This window comes from Aegilops tauschii, chromosome 1 (genome assembly GCF_002575655.3).
Source record: "Aegilops tauschii subsp. strangulata cultivar AL8/78 chromosome 1, Aet v6.0, whole genome shotgun sequence".
Classification (NCBI taxonomy): Eukaryota; Viridiplantae; Streptophyta; class Magnoliopsida; order Poales; family Poaceae; genus Aegilops; species Aegilops tauschii.
In genome coordinates, this window is record NC_053035.3 from 13,381,644 (window position 1) to 13,403,921 (window position 22,278).

Genomic DNA, 22,278 nt, shown 5'->3' on the forward strand with positions numbered 1-22,278 from the left:
CGACGGCGATGTCACTTGTACCATACGCCGGCGGAGCGGGCAGCTCGCTGCCGCAGCCGGTGCCTATGCTCACCGACGAGAACTACATGACGTGGGCGATCAAGGTCGAGGCCAACCTCGACGCGGCCGGGCTGTGGGAGGCGGCGGTGGTGCCGGAGGACGCGGTCGCGGTCGTGATCGCGAAGAAGGATAAGCCGGCGAGGGCTTACCTGCTCGGGGCGCTCGCGGAGGACCTGCTGCTACAGGTGGCGTCCAAGAAGACGGCGGTGGAGGTCTGGGCGAGCCTCAAGGCCAGGTTCGTCAGCGGGGATCGCGTGCGGGCGGCGCGGCTAGGCACGCTCCGCGGCGAGTTCGAGCTCCTACGCATATGGCGGACGGCGACACGCACTAGTGCAGAACCGGGCTTTAGCGCCGGTTCGTAAGGGCCTTTAGTGCCGGTTCCACAACCGGCACTAAAGAGTGGGGACTAAAGGTCCCACTTTAGTACCGGTTCATCACGAACCGGCGCTAAAGTGCCACCACGTGGCACGAGCCAGGCCCGGGTGCGTGCAGGACATTAGTACCGGTTGGTAACACCAACCGGTACTAAATGTTTGGGGGTGTTTTGGTATTATTTTTTATTTTTCCTTTAATTTTGTGTTTTCAGTTTAATTTAGTGATTATTTTAGTTGTTAAATCATTAGGTGAAAGTACCGCAGATTAGTTTCGACTGGATGCATGTGGATCCTAGCTAAGTGATCAAGTATATGCCATATCCATATTATACTTGATCACCTATAATTAAGTGATCAAGTATAATATGGATATGGCATATACTTGATCACTTAGCTAGGATCCATCCAGCTGAAACTAATCTGCGGTTTCTTTTATAAATGATATAATAACTCATCATCATATTAATATAAAAACTCTTGCATCATATCATCAACAACAGTAAACTAGCTAGCTAAAAATAATCATAGTCGTCATTACCACTGTTTAATCATCATAGTCATTACCGCTATCTAATCAGCACCAACACTAGCTTAAAGAAAAAACATTCACTTGTACCAGAAGTGTTGAGGATATAGACCTTAGAGTCACCCGCCAGGAGGGGCCGGGTTACTCGTAGGGTCGACGCCAGAAGCCCGGAGCCAAGTTTCAGATGATAGGCCAGAGATGGGCTGAGACCCGGATATGGCTTAAAGCCTGTAGTTACAATCATTGTTATAGTAGACTTGTAGTGTAAGGCAAGTATTGTTTAGAGTCCGAGCCGGACGCTCTATGAGCCGGCCGGGACTCTAAGGGCTGCTGTGCGTCAGCCTCCCTATATAAAGGGAGGATCCGGCAGCGGTTTAAGGGCGACAACAATCTAATCGAGAGCCGGGCATAGCTGTTAGCTCCCGGGCGATCGTAACCCCAGACAATAACATCTCAAACTGGACGTAGGCTTTTACCTTCACCGTAAGGGGCCGAACCAGTATAAACCCTCGTGTTCCTTGTCCCATATAACCCCTTCAAGCTTCCTAGCTGCGATGGCTCCACGACTAAGTCCTAGCTCGAGGACATCTGCCGTGACAATTCCACGACAGTTGGCGCCCACCGTGGGGCTGCCGCACGGTGGATTTGAGTTCTTGAAGGGCAGCTTCGAAGGGCTCAAGGGATACGCTGTGGGCCGGATGACCAAGAGTCGTCGCGGCAAGTTCTACATCGACGACGAAGGCTGGGGCCCCGACGCCGGCTCAATTGAGTACGGGTACCGGGTCCCCTTTGGCGGAATTCATGTCTTCATCGGCAAGATTGGTGAGCCGGGCCCCGAGCCGGACCTCTGCGCCGATCTCGTCGAAACGGCTCAGCGCGCACGACCCGCCCGGGCCCGGCCTGCCTTAAGGCGCGCTTTTGTGGGATGCATCCATGGAGGGCCCTCTGATTTATCCGGGTCTGGTGATGAGGCGGCCGCCGGCTCTGACGGCGAGTCGGCCACTGATGAATCAAACTCGTTGTGCCAACTTCAGGATGGCAGGTTCATGGGCTATTCCGATGGCGACAGTATTCCGGACCCTTTTGAGCCGCCAAGTCAGGTTGGAGTTTTTATGGCCGGTGCGCAGCCTGTTCAGAACCCCGCTGCCGGATCGGGAAACCCGGTGCCTTCCCCGGCTCAGGTACTGATGGATCTCACGGACAAACTGACGGCCCTGCTAACCGCCGCGATCGACCCGGCGGACCAAGCCCAGCATGATGCAGAGGTGGCGCAGTTGAAGTTAGATCTGACAAAGGCTAAAGAGGATCTTGCAGCGGAAGGGATCAGGCTGGCTGCGGAGCGGGCGGCTCTCGATGCCCAGACTCAGCTAATTCAGGCGCAGTCCTTCCAGCTCACGATGGATCAGAATGCGGCCAACGTAGTCATGAGGAGGAGGCATCAGAAGGCCCAGTCTCGACTCCCGCCGGTCTACGATCCACGCAATCTCTTCAACACGCCGGGTGCAGGGTCTAGCAACCCGCCAGGGGTCATCACGCCCGGGTCTGTACCCCTTATTCAGCCACGGTTGATGGGGCCTCCCCAGGTGCCTCATGCCCCGCCTCAGTATGTGCCAATACCCCCGGGGCATTATGATAACCCGCTGGAGAACATGGTGGCCGCGGCAGCACGATTGGCGGCTCTCCCTGTTGACGGCGACTCTCCGGCGGCCATCGAAACCCGCCGGGTCAGGGAACTCCTACAGACGGCGCTGACACAGCAAGAGGCATACTCCTACAGCCGGGATAGGATCCACTCGACCCCTCGTCCGGGTCAGAGCCCGAGTTACAGCCGGCACATGGTCCCAGCAACCGGCTCAAGTAATGTCCGGCGCCATGACCCGCCCCCTGGCCATGGCCCGGCGCATAACGGAGCCTTCTACGCAGCAGACCAGGACAAGGCACGCCAGGAGGCGGAGCAGGTGCCTCAATTGACGGCTTACCAGACCCCCCCGGCCTATCCGACGACTTCTGTCGATGTGGGTATCCCTACCAGGACTGGGGGTGTCCCTTGTTTGGTGCCAGCTATTCGTAATGAACGTCTACCCAAGGACTTCAAAGGCCCTAGGAAGGTGCCTAACTACACAGCAGACTTACAGCCCGCAGCCTGGGTCGAGAGTTACGAGATGGCCATGGAGCTCCTGGAGGTCAGTGAGGCGGCCATGGCTAAGTACTTCACCATGATGCTGGATGGGACTGCCCGTACTTGGTTGAAAGGGCTACCACCAAATTCCATTGGGTCTTGGGCGGAGCTGAAAGCCCGTTTCATCCAAAACTTCAAAGTTACCTGCAGGCAGTCTATGTCAATTGTGGATTTGACTAACTGTAAGCAGCAGGAGGGTGAGTCCACGACCCATTGGGTTCGCCGGGTCCAGGAAATCATACATTCATCAGATAAGATGGATGCCGGCTCTGCAGTCTTAATGTTGGAACAGAACTGTCGCTTTGTGCCCCTTAAGATGAAGCTTGGGCGGCTCAAGCGCGACTGCACCGATATGGGTACCCTGATGGCGGCTCTTGTTAAGTACGCCGATTCCGATGGTACCAAGGATCCCCCTTCAGACGATGAAAGGGCAGGGAAGGGAAAGAAGAACGGCAACGGCAAGGGTCCCCAGTTTAACCCGGGGAACCAAGGAGGAGGCAAGCGTAAGGCCGATGGCAGCCTAGAATTCGTAGCCAACACCAACTCTCAAGGTAACAACCAGCGACGCAAGGGGAGGCCCCCTCCCCGAGGCGGCGGGTCAGGACCTTCTCTAGAGCAGCTATTGAATGAACCTTGTCCGAGGCACGGCTCTAGAGAGAAGCCAGCAACTCATCTGTGGAAGGATTGTGCTATCATGAAGGCCTTTAAAAACTACAATGGTCCGGGTGGCGGCTCAGGTGCCGGCGGCTCAGGCGCCGGCGGCTTTCATGGCCCTGGGGGCGGCTCAAATTCCGGTCCTCAGAACGGTCAAGGGGGCTTTAATCAGCAGTCTGGCCAGGGTCACCAACAGCAGCAGGGGGGTTACCAGACCAATCCAAAGCAGCTAAGCGGTGGACAATATCATGTATTTACCACTAGTCTGTGCAAACGAGATCAGAAGATTCACAAGAGGGTTGTGAATGCTGTTGAGCCGGCAGTCTCACGCTACTTACGATGGTCTGAGCAGCCTATAATATGGAGTAGGGAGGATCATCCTCCTCGGGTGGATAACCCGGGCCACCTGGCCTTGGTGGTAGCTCCTCAGGTGGGAGGATATAAGTTCACGAAAGTACTCATGGATGGAGGCAGTAGCATTAACATCCTTTATTATGAGACTTTTCGCCGTATGGGGTTAGTTGATAAGAACCTCAGCCAGTCAAACACTATCTTCCATGGGGTAGTGCCTGGTAAGTCGGCTTACCCAGTTGGCAAGATCGAATTGGAAGTGGCTTTCGGTGATGACAATAATTACAGAGTGGAGAAGTTGACCTTCGAGGTGGTTAAAATAAGAAGTCCATACCATGCTATATTTGGACGGCCGGCTTACGCCAAGTTCATGGCACGGCCGTGTTATGTGTACTTACAGCTCAAGATGTCGGGTCCCAATGGAACCATTACGGTTCACGGCAGCCGGAAGGTGGCTCTGGAGTGTGAGGAAGGTGATGCAGCTTATGCAGAGTCTGTTTGTGCTACAGAAGAGTTAAAGTTTTATAAAGACAATGTCGACCCGACAGACACGACCTCTCTGAAAAAGCCAACTACGGAGGCTGAGCCGGCGATGAAATTTAAATCGGCTGATGAAACTAAGCTTGTTGACTTTGTTCCAGGAGACTCATCTCAGCAGTTTAGCATCAGTGCCAATCTGGATCCAAAATAGGAAGGCGCGCTCATCGAGTTCATCCGTGAGAATAGGGACATCTTCGCGTGGAAACCTTCTGACATGCCAGGTGTACCTAGAGAACTCGCTGAGCACACTCTCAATGCTGATCCCAAATTCAAGCCGGTCAGACAGTTCCTTCGGCGGTTTAATGAAGAGAGGCGAAAGGCTATTGGTGAAGAAGTGGCCCGGCTCTTGGCGGCCGGGTTCATTGTTGAGGTTTTTCACCCAGAATGGTTGGCTAACCCGGTGCTCGTACTCAAGAAGAACGGCACCTGGCGAATGTGTGTGGACTACACGGACTTGAACAAGGCGTGCCCGGCTGATCCTTTTGCTCTCCCCCATATTGATCAAATCATTGATGCTACGGCAGGCTGTGCACGCTTAAGTTTCTTGGATGCTTATTCCGGATATCATCAGATTAAGATGGCAGTTAAGGACCAGGAGAAGACGGCGTTCATTACTCCCTTTGGAGCCTTCTGTTATGTGTCTATGCCTTTTGGACTCAAGTGTGCACAGGCGACTTACCAGCGTTGTGTACAGAATTGTCTTCATAAACAGATCGGGCGCAATGTTCATGCATATGTGGATGATATTGTGGTTAAGTCCATCAAAGAGGAAACCCTGATAGATGATTTAAGAGAAACCTTTGATAATCTCCGGGTCTATAAGATGATGCTAAACCCGGCCAAGTGTGTCTTTGGTGTTCCTGCAGGCAAGCTCTTGGGTTTCTTGGTTTCTGACAGAGGCATTGAGGCTAACCCGGAGAAGATCAAGGCCATCACCTCCCTGGCTAAGCCGGCGTGTATAAACGACGTTCAGCGCTTGGCGGGTCGCATCGCTGCTTTAAGCCGGTTCATAAGCCGCTTGGGTGAGAAGGCTATGCCTTTATATCAGTTGATGAAGAAAACTGATAACTTTGTCTGGAATGATGCAGCTAATACCGCCTTTGAGGATTTGAAAAAGCAACTGGCAGAGTCCCCCGTCCTTGCTGCTCCGGTTGATAAGGAGCCCCTGCTACTGTACGTGGCGGCAAACACACGAGCCGTCAGTGTGGCTATTGTGGTGGAGCGTAAGGAGACGGGTAAGGAGCATCCGGTTCAGCGGCCGGTTTATTATGTCAGTGAGGTGCTTATTGAGTCCAAGCAGCGGTACCCGCATTGGCAGAAGCTCGTATATGGTGTGTTCATGGCAAGCCGGAAACTCAAACATTATTTTCAGGGTCATCCCATCACTGTGGTCAGTTCTGCCCCTCTTGGGGACATTATCCAGAACAGAGAGGCTACTGGGAGAATTGCTAAATGGGCTATAGAGCTTGGACCGCATGGCCTCAAATATGTGCCACGCACTGCTGTTAAATCTCAGGCTTTGGTGGACTTCATCAACGATTGGACAGAATCACAAGTGCCCGAGCAGAAGCCGGATAATACGTACTGGACTATTCACTTTGACGGGTCCAGGCAGTTGGAGGGCTCGGGGGCTGGCGTTGTGTTAGCTTCCCCTAGGGGTGACAAGTTCCAGTATGTGCTACAATTGATGTTTCCTTTCACTAACAATGCGGCTGAATACGAGGCTTTACTCCACGGTCTTCGAGTGGCCAAGGAGATGAACTTAAGCCGGGTAAGGTGCTTTGGGGACTCAGATTTGGTGGCTCAACAAGTATCAGGCACCTGGGATTCTAAGGATCCTCTCATGGCGGCTTATCGCCGCGAGGTTGATGCCATTGCTGGGCACTTTCAGGGATATCAAGTGGAGCACATTGATCGCAGGAAGAACGAGGCGGCTGATGCTTTAAGCCGGCTAGGCTCTCAGCGCAAGCCGGTGCCGCCGAACACTTTCCTGGATGTCCTGTATAACCCTTCGGTTAAGTTGCCTACAGAGGAGGACTTGGCTATCCCTGACCCGGAGGCACGGCTGGTGGCGGCTCTGCACGTCATACCAGACTGGACAATGCCATATCTGGCTTATATAACCCGGGGGGAGTTGCCTGAAGATGAAACGTTGGCCAGGCAGATAACCCGACGGGCCAAGTCAATGATTGTTATCAACGGCGAGTTGCATCATCGCAGTGTTTCAGGGGCATTTCAGCGTTGTATCTCCCCTGAGGAAGGTCAAGAGATCTTGCGAGATCCATGAAGGGGATTGTGGCCATCATGCCGGTTCAAAATCTCTTGTGGCCAAGGCTCTCCGACATGGTTTTTATTGGCTGACAGCTCACGCTGATGCAGAGGACTTGGTCAGTAAATGTGATGGCTGCCAAAGGTTCTCACGACGGGCTCATGTGCCGGCTCAGGAGTTGAGGATGATCCCAATCACTTGGCCCTTTGCGGTCTGGGGGCTTGATATGGTTGGGCCCTTTAAACGGTCCAAGGATAAGAAAACCCACCTCTTGGTGGCGGTTGACAAATTCACAAAGTGGGTGGAGGCCGAGCCAGTTAGCAAGTGCGATGCAGCCACGGCGGTTCAATTTATGAAAAAGGTGATTTTCCGCTTCGGCTTTCCACACAGCATCATAACTGACAATGGCACCAATCTATCCAAGGGCGCTATGGAAGAGTTTTGTCAACGAGAGCATATCCGACTTGATGTTTCCTCAGTGGCTCATCCCCAATCCAATGGTCAAGCTGAGAGAGCTAACCAGGAGATTCTGAAGGGCATTAAACCCCGGCTTTTGGTCCCTTTGCAACGGACGCCGGGTTGTTGGGTGGAGGAGTTGCCCTCCGTCTTATGGAGCATCAACACTACTCCTAACAGGTCTACAGGCTTCACACCTTTCTTCATGGTTTATGGAGCAGAAGCAGTTCTCCCCAGCGACATCTGTCACGATTCACCTCGTGTGGCGGCTTATGTTGAGACGGATAATGAACAGGCGCGCCAAGATGCTCTGGACTTGTTGGACGAACAGCGTGATGTGGCAGCAGCCCGTTCAGCGATTTACCAACAGGACCTGCGCCGTTATCATAGCCGCCGGGTCAAGTCCCGGGTCTTCCAGGAAGGCGACCTTGTGCTCCGGCTCATCCAGGATCAAACAGATGCACACAAGTTATCCCCACCTTGGGAAGGGCCCTTTGTGGTCAGTAAGAACTTGCACAACGGGTTGTATTACCTCATTGACATTCGGGAGCATAAAGATTCACGTAAGTCTGAGGAAGAGACCCGTCGGCCGTGGAACATAGCTCAGCTTCGGCCTTACTACACTTGAGCTACCGGCTCTTGTGGTGTACATACTTATCTCAGCCATGTATATATTATGATAAGCAATAAAGCAGGACCTTCTGTCCTTTTTCTCCTTCAATTATGTGTGTCATTTTTTACATGCTAATTTGAAAGGAGGATCCGGCTTATGATCGTATTCGAGTCTAGCCGTAAGCAATAAGGTCACTTGGGGGCTTCCTGTTCAAACATGGGTCGTATTCGAACCAAAGAGAACATAGCTGTCGATACCCATTTGATTGGCAAAGTGCCGAGCTCATTGGGAGGTGGCCTTTGGTCATATTTGAATCACAGTGCAACCCCTCTGAGAACCGACGTGGATCGTATTCGAATCAGCGTCGTTAAACAATTTTCAGAATCACTTGGGGGCTTCCTGTTCAAACATGGGTCGTATTCGAACCAAAGAGAACACAGCTGTCGATACCCTCTTGATTGGCATCGCCACACCCACTGGGGGCTATATGATCGCATCCGAATCTTAGCTTGACCCCTTTGGACCGGGTTTCTGGTCGTATTCGAACCGGAAGCCCCTAAGTTTTTGTATTTTATCATAAGTCTACTCTGATCATGTCTAAGTATGTACTGCCGGGTTTCACCTACCGGCTTAATTTTGGTTTATCTTGTTAGTTGAACATCAGGGACGTCATCAAGACAGGTAACTTCGAGTTAAGGTACCAACCAAGCTATCCGGGTTATTTAAACCGGAAGTATGTTACAGGCCGTTAAGTGTGTTATCACGGCTATGATCAGAGTATATTTAACGACCAGTCTTTTTGGGTTCGTTTGCCGGGTTATACATTTTAAACACCTGATTCTCAGGGCGGTAAGCCGCCTCGAGACTTGTGATTTACCTTTCTATGTAGATATTTGAAGGTACTTTTTAAGGTGGAGAAGGACAAAGGGATAATTATAACCCGGAGGAACACCAAAAGAATAACTTCAAGGGGTTTCAGCATTCATTACGTGCACGATGGCACGGCAGAGATAAATTGTTGCACCTATTCTATTACAAAAATCTTTCAAAGTCTCAAGGGTGGAGCATTGCTCGGTGAAACGCCAGCCACTTTATGACGCCTGCTGAGTTGAAGTCCCCGGCTCGTCTTTTGCTTCGGATGATCCCAAGACCCCGAAGGTTGATGACTTCCAGTCGATGCCGCTGAGAGCTTCGAACTGGGCTTCTTCGTCGATTAACCCGGCCGGGTCAATCTCCGGGGCGAAGGTGTGCTGGCGAGCCGGAGGGATCAGGTTGAGGGCTTCATAGCGTGGGGTTGGAATCCTTCGATTCTCTGCGTCAAAACCCGGCTGATACTTGGTCAAGTCGGTGTCGTTCCCGATGAGGGTAGCCACCGGGCGTACAGCTTTCACGCATGCCGCGAAGTCCTTTTGGTCGAAGGCTGAGCCGTCTTCTTTTAGGCTGGGGTAACCCAGCGCGATATCGGCCGGGTCTAGCTCTGGCAAGAATGCCTTAGCCCGGCTCAGCGCGGCGATTGCTCCGGCTCTCGCGGATGCTCGTCGTAGCTCCTGGATCCGCTATGGCAGAACTGCGAGCCGGCGCAGGACTTCGGCCAGGTGTGTTGGCACTTCATTTGACAAGGCTACCACCGCTAGGGCCCGCTATGACCCGGTGTAGAGCTGCTCCACCAGGGTATACACGGCCTTTAGTTTGGTGACCACGCTCTGGTTCAGGTTGGCGCTTCTGGAGCCTGTTTAATAAAGATTCGGTAAGTCGGCGATAAGGATGAATCATAACATATACAGACTTGATCAAAGCCGGCGAGGCGACTTACCGAAGATGGCAGCCACCATTTGGGAAACCTGGCGCTTTAGGCCGGAGAGTTCAGCGGTCTTCTCGGTGAGGGCCTTCTCCGCCTGTTCGGCCCGGGTCACCAGTGCGTTTTTCTCCTCCGCCCAGGACTTCCGCTCAGCATCGAATTCAGTCTTCAGCTGTTCTTGCGCGGCGATGCTGGAGACAAACTTGGCGTTTGCCTTCCGGGTCTCCATCTCTTGTGTTTTCAGCCGGCTCTTAAGATCCGCCAGGTCCGACTCTAATTTTTTGCCAACAGCCTGCATATATTTCCGGGTTGTTAACAGGCATTCTATAAGTCCCAAGCGCTTTCCAAGCAAAGACACTCGGCACTTGGGGGCTAATGCATATTGAACGTATCTCTAAACGTACTGCCGGTTCAGTTAAGTAAGCCGGAATCTAAGTCTACAGCATATTCAAAGTATAAGTTGCAGACTTGGGGGCTGGTATGACAAGGATCATTATGCAGAAAATAAGAGGACAGCAGAAGGTTACCTCAGATTTTTGTTGGATCTGGTTGACCATGGCGATTTCGGCGTCCCGGCTCTTGTGAACTTGGCTGATGTAGCCAGAGACGAGCTCTCCAATGCTCAAGTCGGTGTAGTTGGAGAGCTCCAGATTCACCCGGTGAGGCTGTAGCAGCTCCCCCTTCGCAGAGCATTTGGCCAGCACGGTCGGTCTCCCCGGCTCAACATACTCCGTCCGGGTAATTACCACGTCCGGGTCATCAGTTGCAGGGGCGGAGCCGGAGGCCTCCGGGTTAACCGACGCTTCGGTTGTGGTCTTGGCAGTTGGGGCAGGCGCTTCAGGTGCCGTGTCCATAGGACTGGTGGCTTCGGGGGCGGCGGCAGCTGGCGGCTCTTGAGCCGTCGTCTCCGGCTCAGGCAAGTCGGGGACTCCGGCTGACCTGGTCTTCTTTGCTCTTTTGGTGAGCTCTTCCTGGGCACTGAAAAGACAGAAGTGTTAGGTGTACAAAGAGTAAGGTACAGCCGGATAATGTAAGGAGATTGTCATTACCCGGGTGCAGTTTTGAAGGCCGGCAGACTTGACTGCATGGAGTCACCGGAAGAGGGGGAGGTCTCCTGGTAATTAGAGTCAGAAGAGTTGAGTGGCTGACGGATGACACCCGCCAACGGATGAAAAGGGTACAGGTGAGAGAAAACCTCAGTACGACGCTTCCTTGTTGCGTCGGGTAACCCGGCGGAGAGATCGGTGTCCTTGCGGGCCCGGGTGTGACGCCGGCTTTCGTGAACCTGCTGCTTCAAAAGAAATTGAGGGTCTTGATGAGCTAACGGATGAGAAAAGCTTACTTTCCGGGTTACTCTTCGGACTTTCAGCTGTGGCAAAGGCTCCGAGTCGGAGGAAAGTGATGTTACCTCTTCAATCACCGGGTTACTGGCGCCGGTGTCGTCCTGTCAATAAGCAAAAGGTGGATAAGGTGGACAGCAGCAAACAAAAAATATGGCAAGAATTTAAAGGTTTACGGATTACCTCTGACTCGGAGCTGTCGCTTAATTGCAGCAGCTCCGAAGCGGTGGGTCTGCTTCCCTTTCTGCGAGGGGCGGCTTTCTTGGCGGCTTTCTTCGCCTTCCTGGCCTTCTTGGCCGCCTCATGGTCATATTTGACCCGCCAGAATTTGTCATCAGCCTGAGAAGTACAGGAATGAATTCTTAAAGTGGTCCGGATCAAGGTGACATGCAAAAGAAGTTGAAAGATTAAAGTCAGCGGCTTACCGCTGGGGCTGGATTGGTCTTGCAGAACGGGGCCAGCCCGGTTCTTCCACAATCGGCCAGGCTCTCGTTTAACAGAGCCTTGGTCTCCTCTTCAGCAACGTCCTCTGGAAGATCGTTGCGACTGTGCCTCTGCGGGTCATCCTTTCGCCCGGTGTACTCGCACATTAAGCCGGGGCGGCGGCTCAATGGGATCACCCGCCATGAGATCCAGACCCGGACTAGATCAATTCCGTTCAGACCGTTGCCTAGCAGAGCCTTGATCTTGTTGATCGTTCGAAGCAGAGGCTGGCGTTCCGCGGCAGTAAGTTTGTCGGATAACGGGTGCGTGGATTCCAGGCGTGTTGGGCGAAAGCCGGGCAGTGGATTCTCGTCAGCCGGGGACGTGTCTTGGCAGTAGAACCAAGTCGTATTCCAGTCCTTAGGGTGGCTCGGCGGCTCTGCATAAGGGAACAGGCAGTCCCTACGTCGCTGGATAGATATGCCGCCTAATTCTAGACTTGGCCCGTTGGCACACTCATTTTGGCGGTTCAGATAGAACAGCTCTCTGAAGAGTAGCAGGCTCGGCTCTTCTCCAAGATACACTTCACAGAAGACTTGGAAGTTGCAGATGTTGGATATGGAATTGGGTCCTATATCCTGAGGCCGAAGGTCAAAAAAGTTGAGCACGTCCCGGAAGAATTTTGAGCCGGGCGGTGCGAAGCCCCGGCTCATGTGATCCGCAAAGATCACTACCTCCCCGTCTCTCGGCTGTGGTCTTTCTTCTGACGGATCAGGGGCACGGTAGGACATCACTTCTTTCTTAGGCAGATACCCGGACTTAACAAAGTTGGCTAGGGTCTCTTCAGTGACATTGGATCTTGTCCAGTTGCAAGTGATGGGGGCCTTGGGAGGCATGGTGAAGGTTGGCGGTCTATAATAAAGAGAAAAGTATCCGGGTCAATTATAAGCCGGAGATCTATTGTTCAAGTTAAAATGGCGGCTTATGAAGGGGACTAATGATATATACTCATGAACGGTGAGTTATCTGAGCCGTAGGAACATTCAGAATAAGTGGGTCATCTACGGTTTACTACAGTTAAGCCGGAGGAATCTACAGAGCATGGTTCTCTTTAAACCGGAAAGTTCTACGGCGCGTGTTTTCTTTAAGTCGGAAATATAAGCCATCAAGATTCAAGGGCTGCAATTTTTGCTAAGTGTGGTAAAACAGATTTCACATATGGCAGTAACTTTTTCGGATCAAAGTGGTCGGGCGAGATGAAATTTTTCTAGACCTAAAAACAGAAGCAGGGGAAGTTCTTGGGATGGAACCCAGTCCTTATGCAGTGAAAAGAGGTGTTCTTGCAGAAGAAATGAGTCTCAAATATCTACCGCGGTGGTTCTACACAAGCCTAAGGATCAACTAACTACGGTGACTACAGAGCTACTGAAACTTGCGGCTACGAACATGAAGAACACAGATGAACTCTGTCCTAGGTCTATGCTAGTAAGGCAGAGGGTACTCACCGGAGCTGGAGAAGAGCGGAGGTCGCCGACGTTATCCGGTCCGAGTCAGGTTGATGCAGCGGCCGGGTTGATGAAGGACGAGGGAGCGACGGCGGCGGCAGTGACGGGGCTCGGGCAGAAGAGCGACGGCGCGAGGAGGAAGAAGGAAGGCGTGAGGAGAGAAGTGTTGGGCCGGCCTATTTATAAGGCAGGGTCATAAGTGGGCGCGAGATTCAAGGAGACCACGGCGTGGTTATCTCCCCCTCACGGCGCCTCAATTTTCGGAAAGATAGTAAAAGCGAAGATCCGTTGCGGATCTGGCGGAGTAAAAAACGGACTTAATGGAGGATGACGTCACGGCGGATTATCCGGAGTCCAGAGGATGATGTCACTCCGGGTTATGGCCTCCACATGAAAGGTGAGCCGGAGATTTTCTCTGTCGGCAGAGTTGAAGAGTGACATGAGCCGGCTCAAGTCAATCTGGGGCCTAATGTTGAGGATATAGACCTTAGAGTCACCCGCCAGGAGGGGCCGGGTTACTCGTAGGGTCGACGCCAGAAGCCCGGAGCCAAGTTTCAGATGATAGGCCAGAGATGGGCTGAGACCCGGATATGGCTTAAAGCCTGTAGTTACAATCATTGTTATAGTAGACTTGTAGTGTAAGGCAAGTATTGTTTAGAGTCCGAGCCGGACGCTCTATGAGCCGGCCGGGACTCTAAGGGCTGCTGTGCGTCAGCCTCCCTATATAAAGGGAGGACCCGGCAGCGGTTTAAGGGCGACAACAATCTAATCGAGAGCCGGGCATAGATGTTAGCTCCCGGGCGATCGTAACCCCAGACAATAACATCTCAAACTGGACATAGGCTTTTACCTTCACCGTAAGGGGCCGAACCAGTATAAACCCTCGTGTTCCTTGTCCCATATAACCCCTTCAAGCTTCCTAGCTGCGATGGCTCCACGACTAAGTCCTAGCTCGAGGACATCTGCCGTGACAATTCCACGACAAGAAGCAAAGATATCATTGAGTTCAACATGGTCATCATATTATAAGCGTTCATAACACCACAAAAGCAAATCACCCTTTGAGATTAAGTTCAGGACGAAGAACACGGACATGAGAGGACAAAAGTACTAAGAGCATGAACTAGCTAAATCACTCCTGCTGCTCTCTCTCAGGTAAAATAGCATAGAACATGTATAGCTCTCCTGATTCATCCTACTGGAGCATGCAGATGAACCTGTCTCCTAATCATGGGTTGCGCTTCTCATTGCTGCCCCCTAGTACTTCTCTGGGATCGTTAACAATTTTGCTCCAATCTTTCACTATTAAGCATTCATCGCTTTTAAAAATCCTGAATGCACTCATGTGCAATGTAGGATATCTTGGCCCTAAGCTAACCATTGACATGTGACCTTTAGTCTCGATCCACTGAGGCACAACTGTCATCGGGAGTCCCTATTGAAGAACATCGTATAGTAATTAATATACTTAGCAATGAAAGTTTAGCAACAAAATAATGTATGCAAAAGATGCACTGAGGACAAATGGTAAAAATCTTACCATCTTTCGTAAATAGATGTGACCGTAGTTCAATACGATCACTATTGGTCGCACGTTTTGAGTACTAACGTTTCTAAGTGCAGGAAGAAAATTTGTTTTAACAGTATGAAGATTCTCAAGCCATGAAACATAATGACGTATCTCCTCGCAGTTTAATTCAGCTCCGGGACAGTAGTAGGTCCTGTCTACCAAGCGCCGGACATGTTTGCTTGAATGGAAATAAGCTATCAATAGAAATTAGTTGTCAACTATTTTTGAATAAACAATATCAAAGACATAAATATGGTTGAGAAACTCACATAATGGTAGAACTGGAGGCGTCTGCACATCGACCCAGATGTCTCTATTACCTTCAATATCATCTTCTGGACGAATATCAAAGGTGATAACCATATCAGGCTCAAATGCATAAGCCTTGCATAGTGCTTGCCAAGTTTTGCATTCAAAATAGGTGTACGTATCTGCATTGTATAATTTGACGTTGAAAGTATAACCATGTTTGGTCTTCAGGTAAACTCTCTTTACCTCCATAGTTTCCATAGCACTGAAACCTATCTTATCCAAGACAAAAATTCTTGCATGGCCGGGGATGCGCTAGTAGAATAGTGAAATTTTAAAATTATAAGTTGAAGCAAATGAAGCATATATAAGTCATGCTTAATTACGAAAAAAGACTTGTCGTTGTGACTTACTGTATCCACTTCGAAGGTCTCATCCAGCTTGATGCTGAAGCGCCTATCATCAACAAGGAAATTTCTGTCGCACAGGCCGCGCTGGTCTTCACAGTATTCGCACTTCATGAAATCTTTTTCGTTGTCAAACGACATTTCCTATGTTCATATAGGTGAAACATTAAACACTTACTAGTTCTATTAATTCAACTAATTCAACTACTTCTATTAGTTCAACTAGTTCTATTAATTCAACTAATTCAACTAAGCATTTAATAAAAATAAACTTGTTCTATTAATTTTCTTACTAAAATAAAGTAGCTAGTTCTATATAGTAATATTTTAATTAGATCATCAAATCTCATATATCTAAATTTTCTTACTAAAAATAAACTAGTTCTATTAATTCAACTAATTCAACTAAGAATTTACTAAAAATAAACTAGTTCTATTAATTTTCTTACTAAAATATATAAAGTAGCTATATATATAGTAATATTTTAATTAGATCATCAAATCTCATATACCTAAATTTTCTTACTAAAAATAAACTAGTTCTACTAATTCAACTAAGCATTTACTAAAAATAAACTAGTTATATTAATTCAACTAGTTCAAATAATCTCATATACCTAAATTTTCATTTTTACTAAAAATAAACTTGTTCTATTAATTTTCATACTAAAAATATATTAGTTATATTAATTCAACTAGTTCAAATCTCATATATATATACCTAATTAATATCTAGCTAATTCATCTAAAATTGACATTAATATTTAACATCTTTTCCATATAATTCATCTAACATTCTTATCTATGTAATTCATCTAACATTAATCTAAACAACAGAAAACAGAAAATAAGTAAAAAAATATGTGTGTGTGTGTATGTGTGTGTGTACGAGCGGGGGGCGGCGGCGTACGAGCGGCGGCGCGAGACAGCGATGCGATGGGGACGGCGCGACAACGGGGGGCGGGCCGGGGGCGACGGCGTGATCGAGACGGCGACGTAGTATGCGGCGGCGGTGACGGCGTACGACGGGCAGCGGGGGCGACGGCGATGACGGCGACGACGGGCGGCGGGGGCGGCGAGGGCGGCGGGGCCGGCGAGGGTAGCGCGCGATGGGCGACGGCGCGGCGGCGGCGGCGATGTCGCGCGAAGAAGTTGGAGAAGAAGTGGGTCGCTGAAACTGATTTTTTCGTAAGTGCCATATATATAGGAGGGCCTTTAGTACCGGTTGGAGTCACCAACCGGTACTAAAGGCCAATTTTCGCCAGGTCAAGCGGCGGGAAACGGCCCCCTTTAGTACCGGTTCGTGGCTTGAACCGGTACTAGAGGCCCACACATTAGTACCGGTTGGAGCCACCAACCGGTACTAATGGTTGTGCGCTGCCACCAGCGGTGCACAATGTTTAGTCCCACCTCGCCGAGCAAAGGGCAGCCGCACTGGTTTATAAACCCAGCCGCGGCTGCTCCTTCGAACTTCTCTATATAGCAGATTTCTGGGCCTAACTTCGGCGCGCTGCCCTGTGAGCCTGCTGGCCCTTCTGGGCCTGTATTTGCAAACCCTAGGTCTGGCAGGCTCACTGGGCAGCGCCCCAATAATTTTTTATATAATTTTCTTCTATTTATTTCTGAGTAGTTTTTTTTTGCTGTATTTAGTTTCTTTGTGAATATAACAATTTTTTATATAGTTTTTTCTTTTTTGCATTATTTATTTTCTGCTATTTATTTGAGTAATTTTTTATATAGTTTTTGTCTTTTCTGTTTTATTTATTTTCTGTTTTATTATGATGCATACTGAACGCAAAAATAGGCTGGAGTTCAAAAAAGTTTAAAAAAACATTGAAGTGCCCGTGTAACAGATGAGTTCTCATCCGAAACCCTGATACTCCGAAAGAGATTGTCCAGTTTGTACACGAGGTGCGTCCAGTTTTCGCCGTGACCCTCTCTACTCTTTTGCACATGCTATGCGAGTGAAATGATGATACCATGCCAAGTTCCTACATTTTCAGAGTTGATTTTGTAGTGATTTTCAATTTCACCGTCATTTAGCTCTCTAAATAAATCGGTAAATGACTAAAACAGCAAATGATGTCAGAACATGTTGGAAATTGATGACGTCGCTTTGAATGATGCATACTGAACACAAAAATAGGCTGGAGTTCAAATAAGTTTAAAAAAACATTGAAGTGCCCGTGTAACAGATGAGTTCTCGTCCGAAACCCTGATACTCCGAAAAAAATTGTCCAGTTTGTACACGAGGTGTGTCCAGTTTTCGCCGTGTCCCTCTCTACTCTTTTGCACATGCTATGCGGGTGAAATGATGATACCATGCCAAGTTCCAATATTTTCAGAGTTCATTTTGTAGTGATTTTCAATTTCACCGTCATTTAGCTCTCTAAACAAATCGGTAAATGACTGGAAAACAGCAAATGATGTCAGAACGTGTCGGAAATTGATGAAGTCTCTTTGAATGATGCATACTGAACGCAAAAATAGGCTGGAGTTTAAAAAAGTTTAAAAAAACATTGAAGTGCCCGTGTAACAGATGAGTTCTGGTCCGAAACCCTGATACTCCGAAAGAGATTGTCCAGTTTGTACACGAGGTGCGTCCAGTTTTCGCCATGACCCTCTCTACTCTTTTGCACATGCTATGCGGGTGAAATGATGATACCATGCCAAGTTCCAACATTTTCAGAGTTCATTTTGTAGTGATTTTCAATTTCACCGTCATTTAGTTGTCTAAACAAATCGGTAAATGACTGAAAAACAGCAAATGATGTCAGAACGTGTTGGAAATTGATGACGTCGCTTTGAATGATGCATACTGAACGCAAAAATAGGCTGGAGTTCAAATAAGTTTAAAAAACATTGATTATCATAAAAAATACATTGATTATCAATGATCTTTTTGTGTACTATCTGAATTGTCAATATGAGTTCTCAACGGTTTAGAAACCGGTGAAGACTCATATTGCGACCACAAATTCTATACATAGAGTTCAATGAAGACCAAGTGCTTGTGATAGTTTGAGAAGTAACATATTTAAGGTGGTAAAAATCTTGCTAGGGGAGCGAGGTTGGACTAAAAACAGCCTGCCACAACCTCTTTACTACCGGTTCGTGCCACGAACCGGTACTAAAGGTGCTGGCCGGGCCACATCCTCTTTAGTACTGGTTCGTGGCATGAACCGGTACTAAAGGTTCGCCCCGAACCGGTACTAAAGATCTCCTCCCGCCTAGCCGTTTGAACCGGCACTAATGGACACATTAGTGTCGGCTCAAATGCAAACCGGCACTAATGTGTCTCACATTTGACCCTTTATTTACTAGTGACGTTGGACGGGTTCGCCGACAAGCTTGAAGCCATGTCAGCACGCTTCACGGGGCTCGGCTCAACCCTGGAGGACGCCGCGCTCGTGAAGAAGCTGCTCGACTCCGTGCCGGACTGCCTGTACGCGGCGGTGGCCGGGATCGAGAAGTTCTCCGACGTCACGACCATGCCGTTCGAGGAAGCGCTCGGGCGGCTGAAGGCGTTTGACGAGCGGCTACGGCGACGCGGGCAGGCGGACGGCGAGCGAGCAGATGGCATGCTGATGTACACGGCGGTGCAATGGCGTGCTCAGGAGCGGTGATACGTCCATTTTGCATCATGTTTTGTTACTGTTATTTATGTTGTTTTTATCCATAATAATGCTTTTTGGAGTAATTCTAATGTCTTTTCTCTCATAATTTGCAAGGTACACACCAAGAGGGAGAATCTGGCAGCTGGAAATCTGGACCTGGAAAAGCTACGTCAGGCTACCTATTCTGCACAACTCCAAACAAGCTGAAACTTCACGGAGATTTTCTATGGAATATTTGAGGAATATTTGGGCAAATAACTACCAGAGGGGGCCCACCAAGTGGGCGCAACCCACCTGGGTGCGCCAGGGAGCCCAGGCGCGCCCTGGTGGGTTGTGCTCACCCAGGCCCACCTCCGGTGCCCATCTTCTGGTATATAAGTCATTTTGACCTAGAAAAAATAAGGAGAGGACTTTCGGGACAGAGCCCTACCGTCTCGAGACGGAACTTGGACAGAAGCACTTTTGCCCTCCGGCGGAGCGATTCCGCCGGGGGAACTTCCCTCCCGGAGGGGGAAATCATCGTCCTCAACAACTCTCCCATCTTGGGGAGGGCAATCTCCATCAACATCTTCAACAACACCATCTCATCTCAAACCCTAGTTCATCTCTTGTGTTCAATCTTGTTACCGGAACTATAGATTAGTGCTTGTGGGTGACTAGTAGTGTTGATTACATCTTGTAGTTGATTACTATATGGTTTATTTGGTGGAAGATTATATGTTCAGATCCATTATGTTATTTAATACTCCTCTGATCATGAGCATATTTATCATTTGTGAGTAGTTAATTTTGTTCTTGAGGACACGGGAGAAATCATTTGGCAAGTAATCATATGAATTTGATATGTGTTCGATATATTGATAGTATGTATGTTGTGATTCCCTTAGTGGTGTCATGTGAACGTCGACTACATGAAACTTCACCATATTTGGGCCTAAGGGAATGCATTGTGGAGTAGCAATTAGATGATGGGTTGCGAGAGTGACAGAAACTTAAACCCTAGTTTATGCGATATTCCGTAAGGGACCGATTGGATCCAAAAGTTTAATGCTATGATTAGAATTTATTCTTAATACTTTTCTCGTAGTTGCGGATGCTTGTGGGAGGGTTAATCATAAGTAGGAGGTTTGTTCAAGTAAGAACAACACCTAAGCACCGGTCCAACCACATATCAAATTATCAAAGTAGCGAACACAAATTAAACCAATATGATGAAAGTGACTAGATGAAATTCTCGTGTACCCTCAAGAACGCTTTGCTTATCATAAGAGACCGTTTTGGCCTGTCCTTTGCCTCAAAAGGATTGGCTACCTTGTTGCACTTTCGTTACTACTATTGTTACTTGCTCGTTACAAATTATCTTACTATCAAACTACTACGCTACTTACAATTTCAGCACTCGCAGACATTACCTTACTGAAAACTACTTGTCATTTCCTTCTGCTCCTCGTTGGGTTCGACACTCTTACTTATCGAAAAGTGCTACAATTGATCCCCTATACTTGTGGGTCATCAAGCGGCAGCAGGGAGGTGCGCGGGACGACGACGACGACGACGTGCGAAGCGTGGAGTCAGGCAACGAAGTCAACCGGCAAGGCCGGTGCTACAAGTGCGGCGAACGTGGTCACTTCAAGCGGGAGTGTCCGCTGCTGCGGAAGGCGCCGGCGGTAGAGCGCGCGCTGCTGGTGGACGACGGCGTCAAGGACGCCGGGCTGCTCTGAGCCACGGCTTAGGAGGTGAGTGTTGGGTGAAATAAGTCGCGGCGACGAGCTTGACACGACTGGTGCGTGTATGGGCGCGCGCCGGGCGTGCTCGGCGCGTCGGGTCCGCGACGGGTAGCGTGTGCGTGCGTGTGGGTGCAGCACGGGCGTGTCCGTGTGGGTGTGCACCATGTGCGTGTGTGTGGGCATAGGCCGTTGGCGAGCCGTGCGGGGATGATCTGGAAGCCACCGTGAGCAGCGCGCGTCGGAGCGCGTCGTGGGCATGAGCGAGGCGGGCGGATCGCGGGCGCGAAGGGGGAGGGAGCGTGGGTACGTGCCCGGCCGCTAGCTCTAGGTACAAAGCCCCCACGGTGATTGTTGTAATGGTGTGGTATAGCTCGAGTTTGTGCTTGATTAAAACTTGGTCGTCGTTGCGGCAGTGGCGTTCATGCGCCGGGAGCACCACCGTGTCCATCTTCTCCTCGTATCTTCTTCTTCCTCGTTTCGGTTTGAGCTAGGGCGAGATGAGAGAGAGAGAGCGCTAGGATAGAGAGAGAGCTAGGGCAAGGAGCTGCATCAACACTGGTGGCCCTGCCGCCGGAACTCGTCGGGATCGAGCGGCAGCGTCATCTTGGCTTCTACCGATTATTTTTCGGCTAGATATGCCAAACAGGCCAGTGCATCGAATCTGCCGATGCTGGCTCATGCACGCATGCTGAGAGACGATAATAGCAACACACCTCTGGTTGTTTGTTTCTTCTAATCTGATTGGCAGGGGTAGTCACGTATCGATCGGTAATTCGGTATATATAATATATATTTTGAAACACATTACAGACGCAGATGCCCATACATACGCACATGCACTCATACCTATGAATATATGCATGCACACCCTATGAGCACCTCCCAATCCCTGAAACCTTGAACTTGTAGACGAAAGAATAATCGAACCTTGAACTCGCAATCCCTAAAATCAGCACACTGAATTCATTGATCCCGGTCTATTTTGAACCTTGAGATCGTTCCCAAACAGGAATTGCTGACGTGGCAAATTAAACCCGGGATTGTTGCCTGTGAATGAGGGAGAATTTATTTTTTTCGGGGCAAATTACCGTCATTTCACACCCACCAGTCGCGATGGGCCGGCGTGTTCGCGCCAGATAAAATGTAAGAAAAAGATAAGCGAGCTGCAGGAATCGTACACGGGGGCTACAGCTAGAAGCGCGGGATGATAACCAATAGAGTTAATAAACATTCAGGTTTATCAGTCAACGCGACAAGTTAAAATAAGCTAACAGCAGCGCCTGATCCTAAAAACAAATGGTAAACACTCTGTTTAAAACAAGTGAATATTTTTTAGAACGTGAATATTCTGAAAAGTTCTGAACAAAAAATTTGAACTCAACATTTATTTCGAATTTTGAACATTTTTTGAAAGTACAAACAAATTTTAAAAATATAGGAAGTACTGTAGCGAACATATTTTTTTAAACACAAACATTTTTTGGACTAGGACTTTTTTTTACTAAATTGAGAGGTACTGTAGGGATTAATTTTTTAAACGCGAACCATTTCCTCTGGCTCCTCAAAAAGATCTTAGATGGGCTAGTGGTTTTTGAATTTGCGAGCATTTATGTAAAATAT

General features: G+C 49.2%; 1 protein-coding gene across 1 annotated transcript; it reads left to right on the forward strand.

Moving 5' to 3' along the window:
* Positions 1-8: 8 nt before the first annotated feature.
* On the forward strand, positions 9-20,652 carry LOC141026756 (uncharacterized). The gene is made up of 3 exons (XM_073503605.1): positions 9-363; positions 18,639-18,913; positions 20,449-20,652. Exons 1-3 carry the CDS (start codon positions 9-11, stop codon positions 20,650-20,652), a joined length of 834 nt encoding a protein of 277 aa, XP_073359706.1.
* The last annotated feature ends 1,626 nt before the right edge of the window (positions 20,653-22,278 follow it).

What these genes read in the sequence shown, in the direction of transcription:
- LOC141026756 (XM_073503605.1), top strand. Translation starts at nt 9, where the DNA reads ATGTCACTTGTACCATACGCCGGCGGAGCGGGCAGCTCGCTGCCGCAG. An exon ending in CGGCGAGTTCGAGCTCCTAC is followed by an intron (nt 364 to 18,638) that starts GCATATGGCGGA and finishes TTTATTTACTAG; the next exon opens with TGACGTTGGACGGGTTCGCC. An exon ending in GCATGCTGATGTACACGGCG is followed by an intron (nt 18,914 to 20,448) that starts GTGCAATGGCGT and finishes TGGGTCATCAAG; the next exon opens with CGGCAGCAGGGAGGTGCGCG.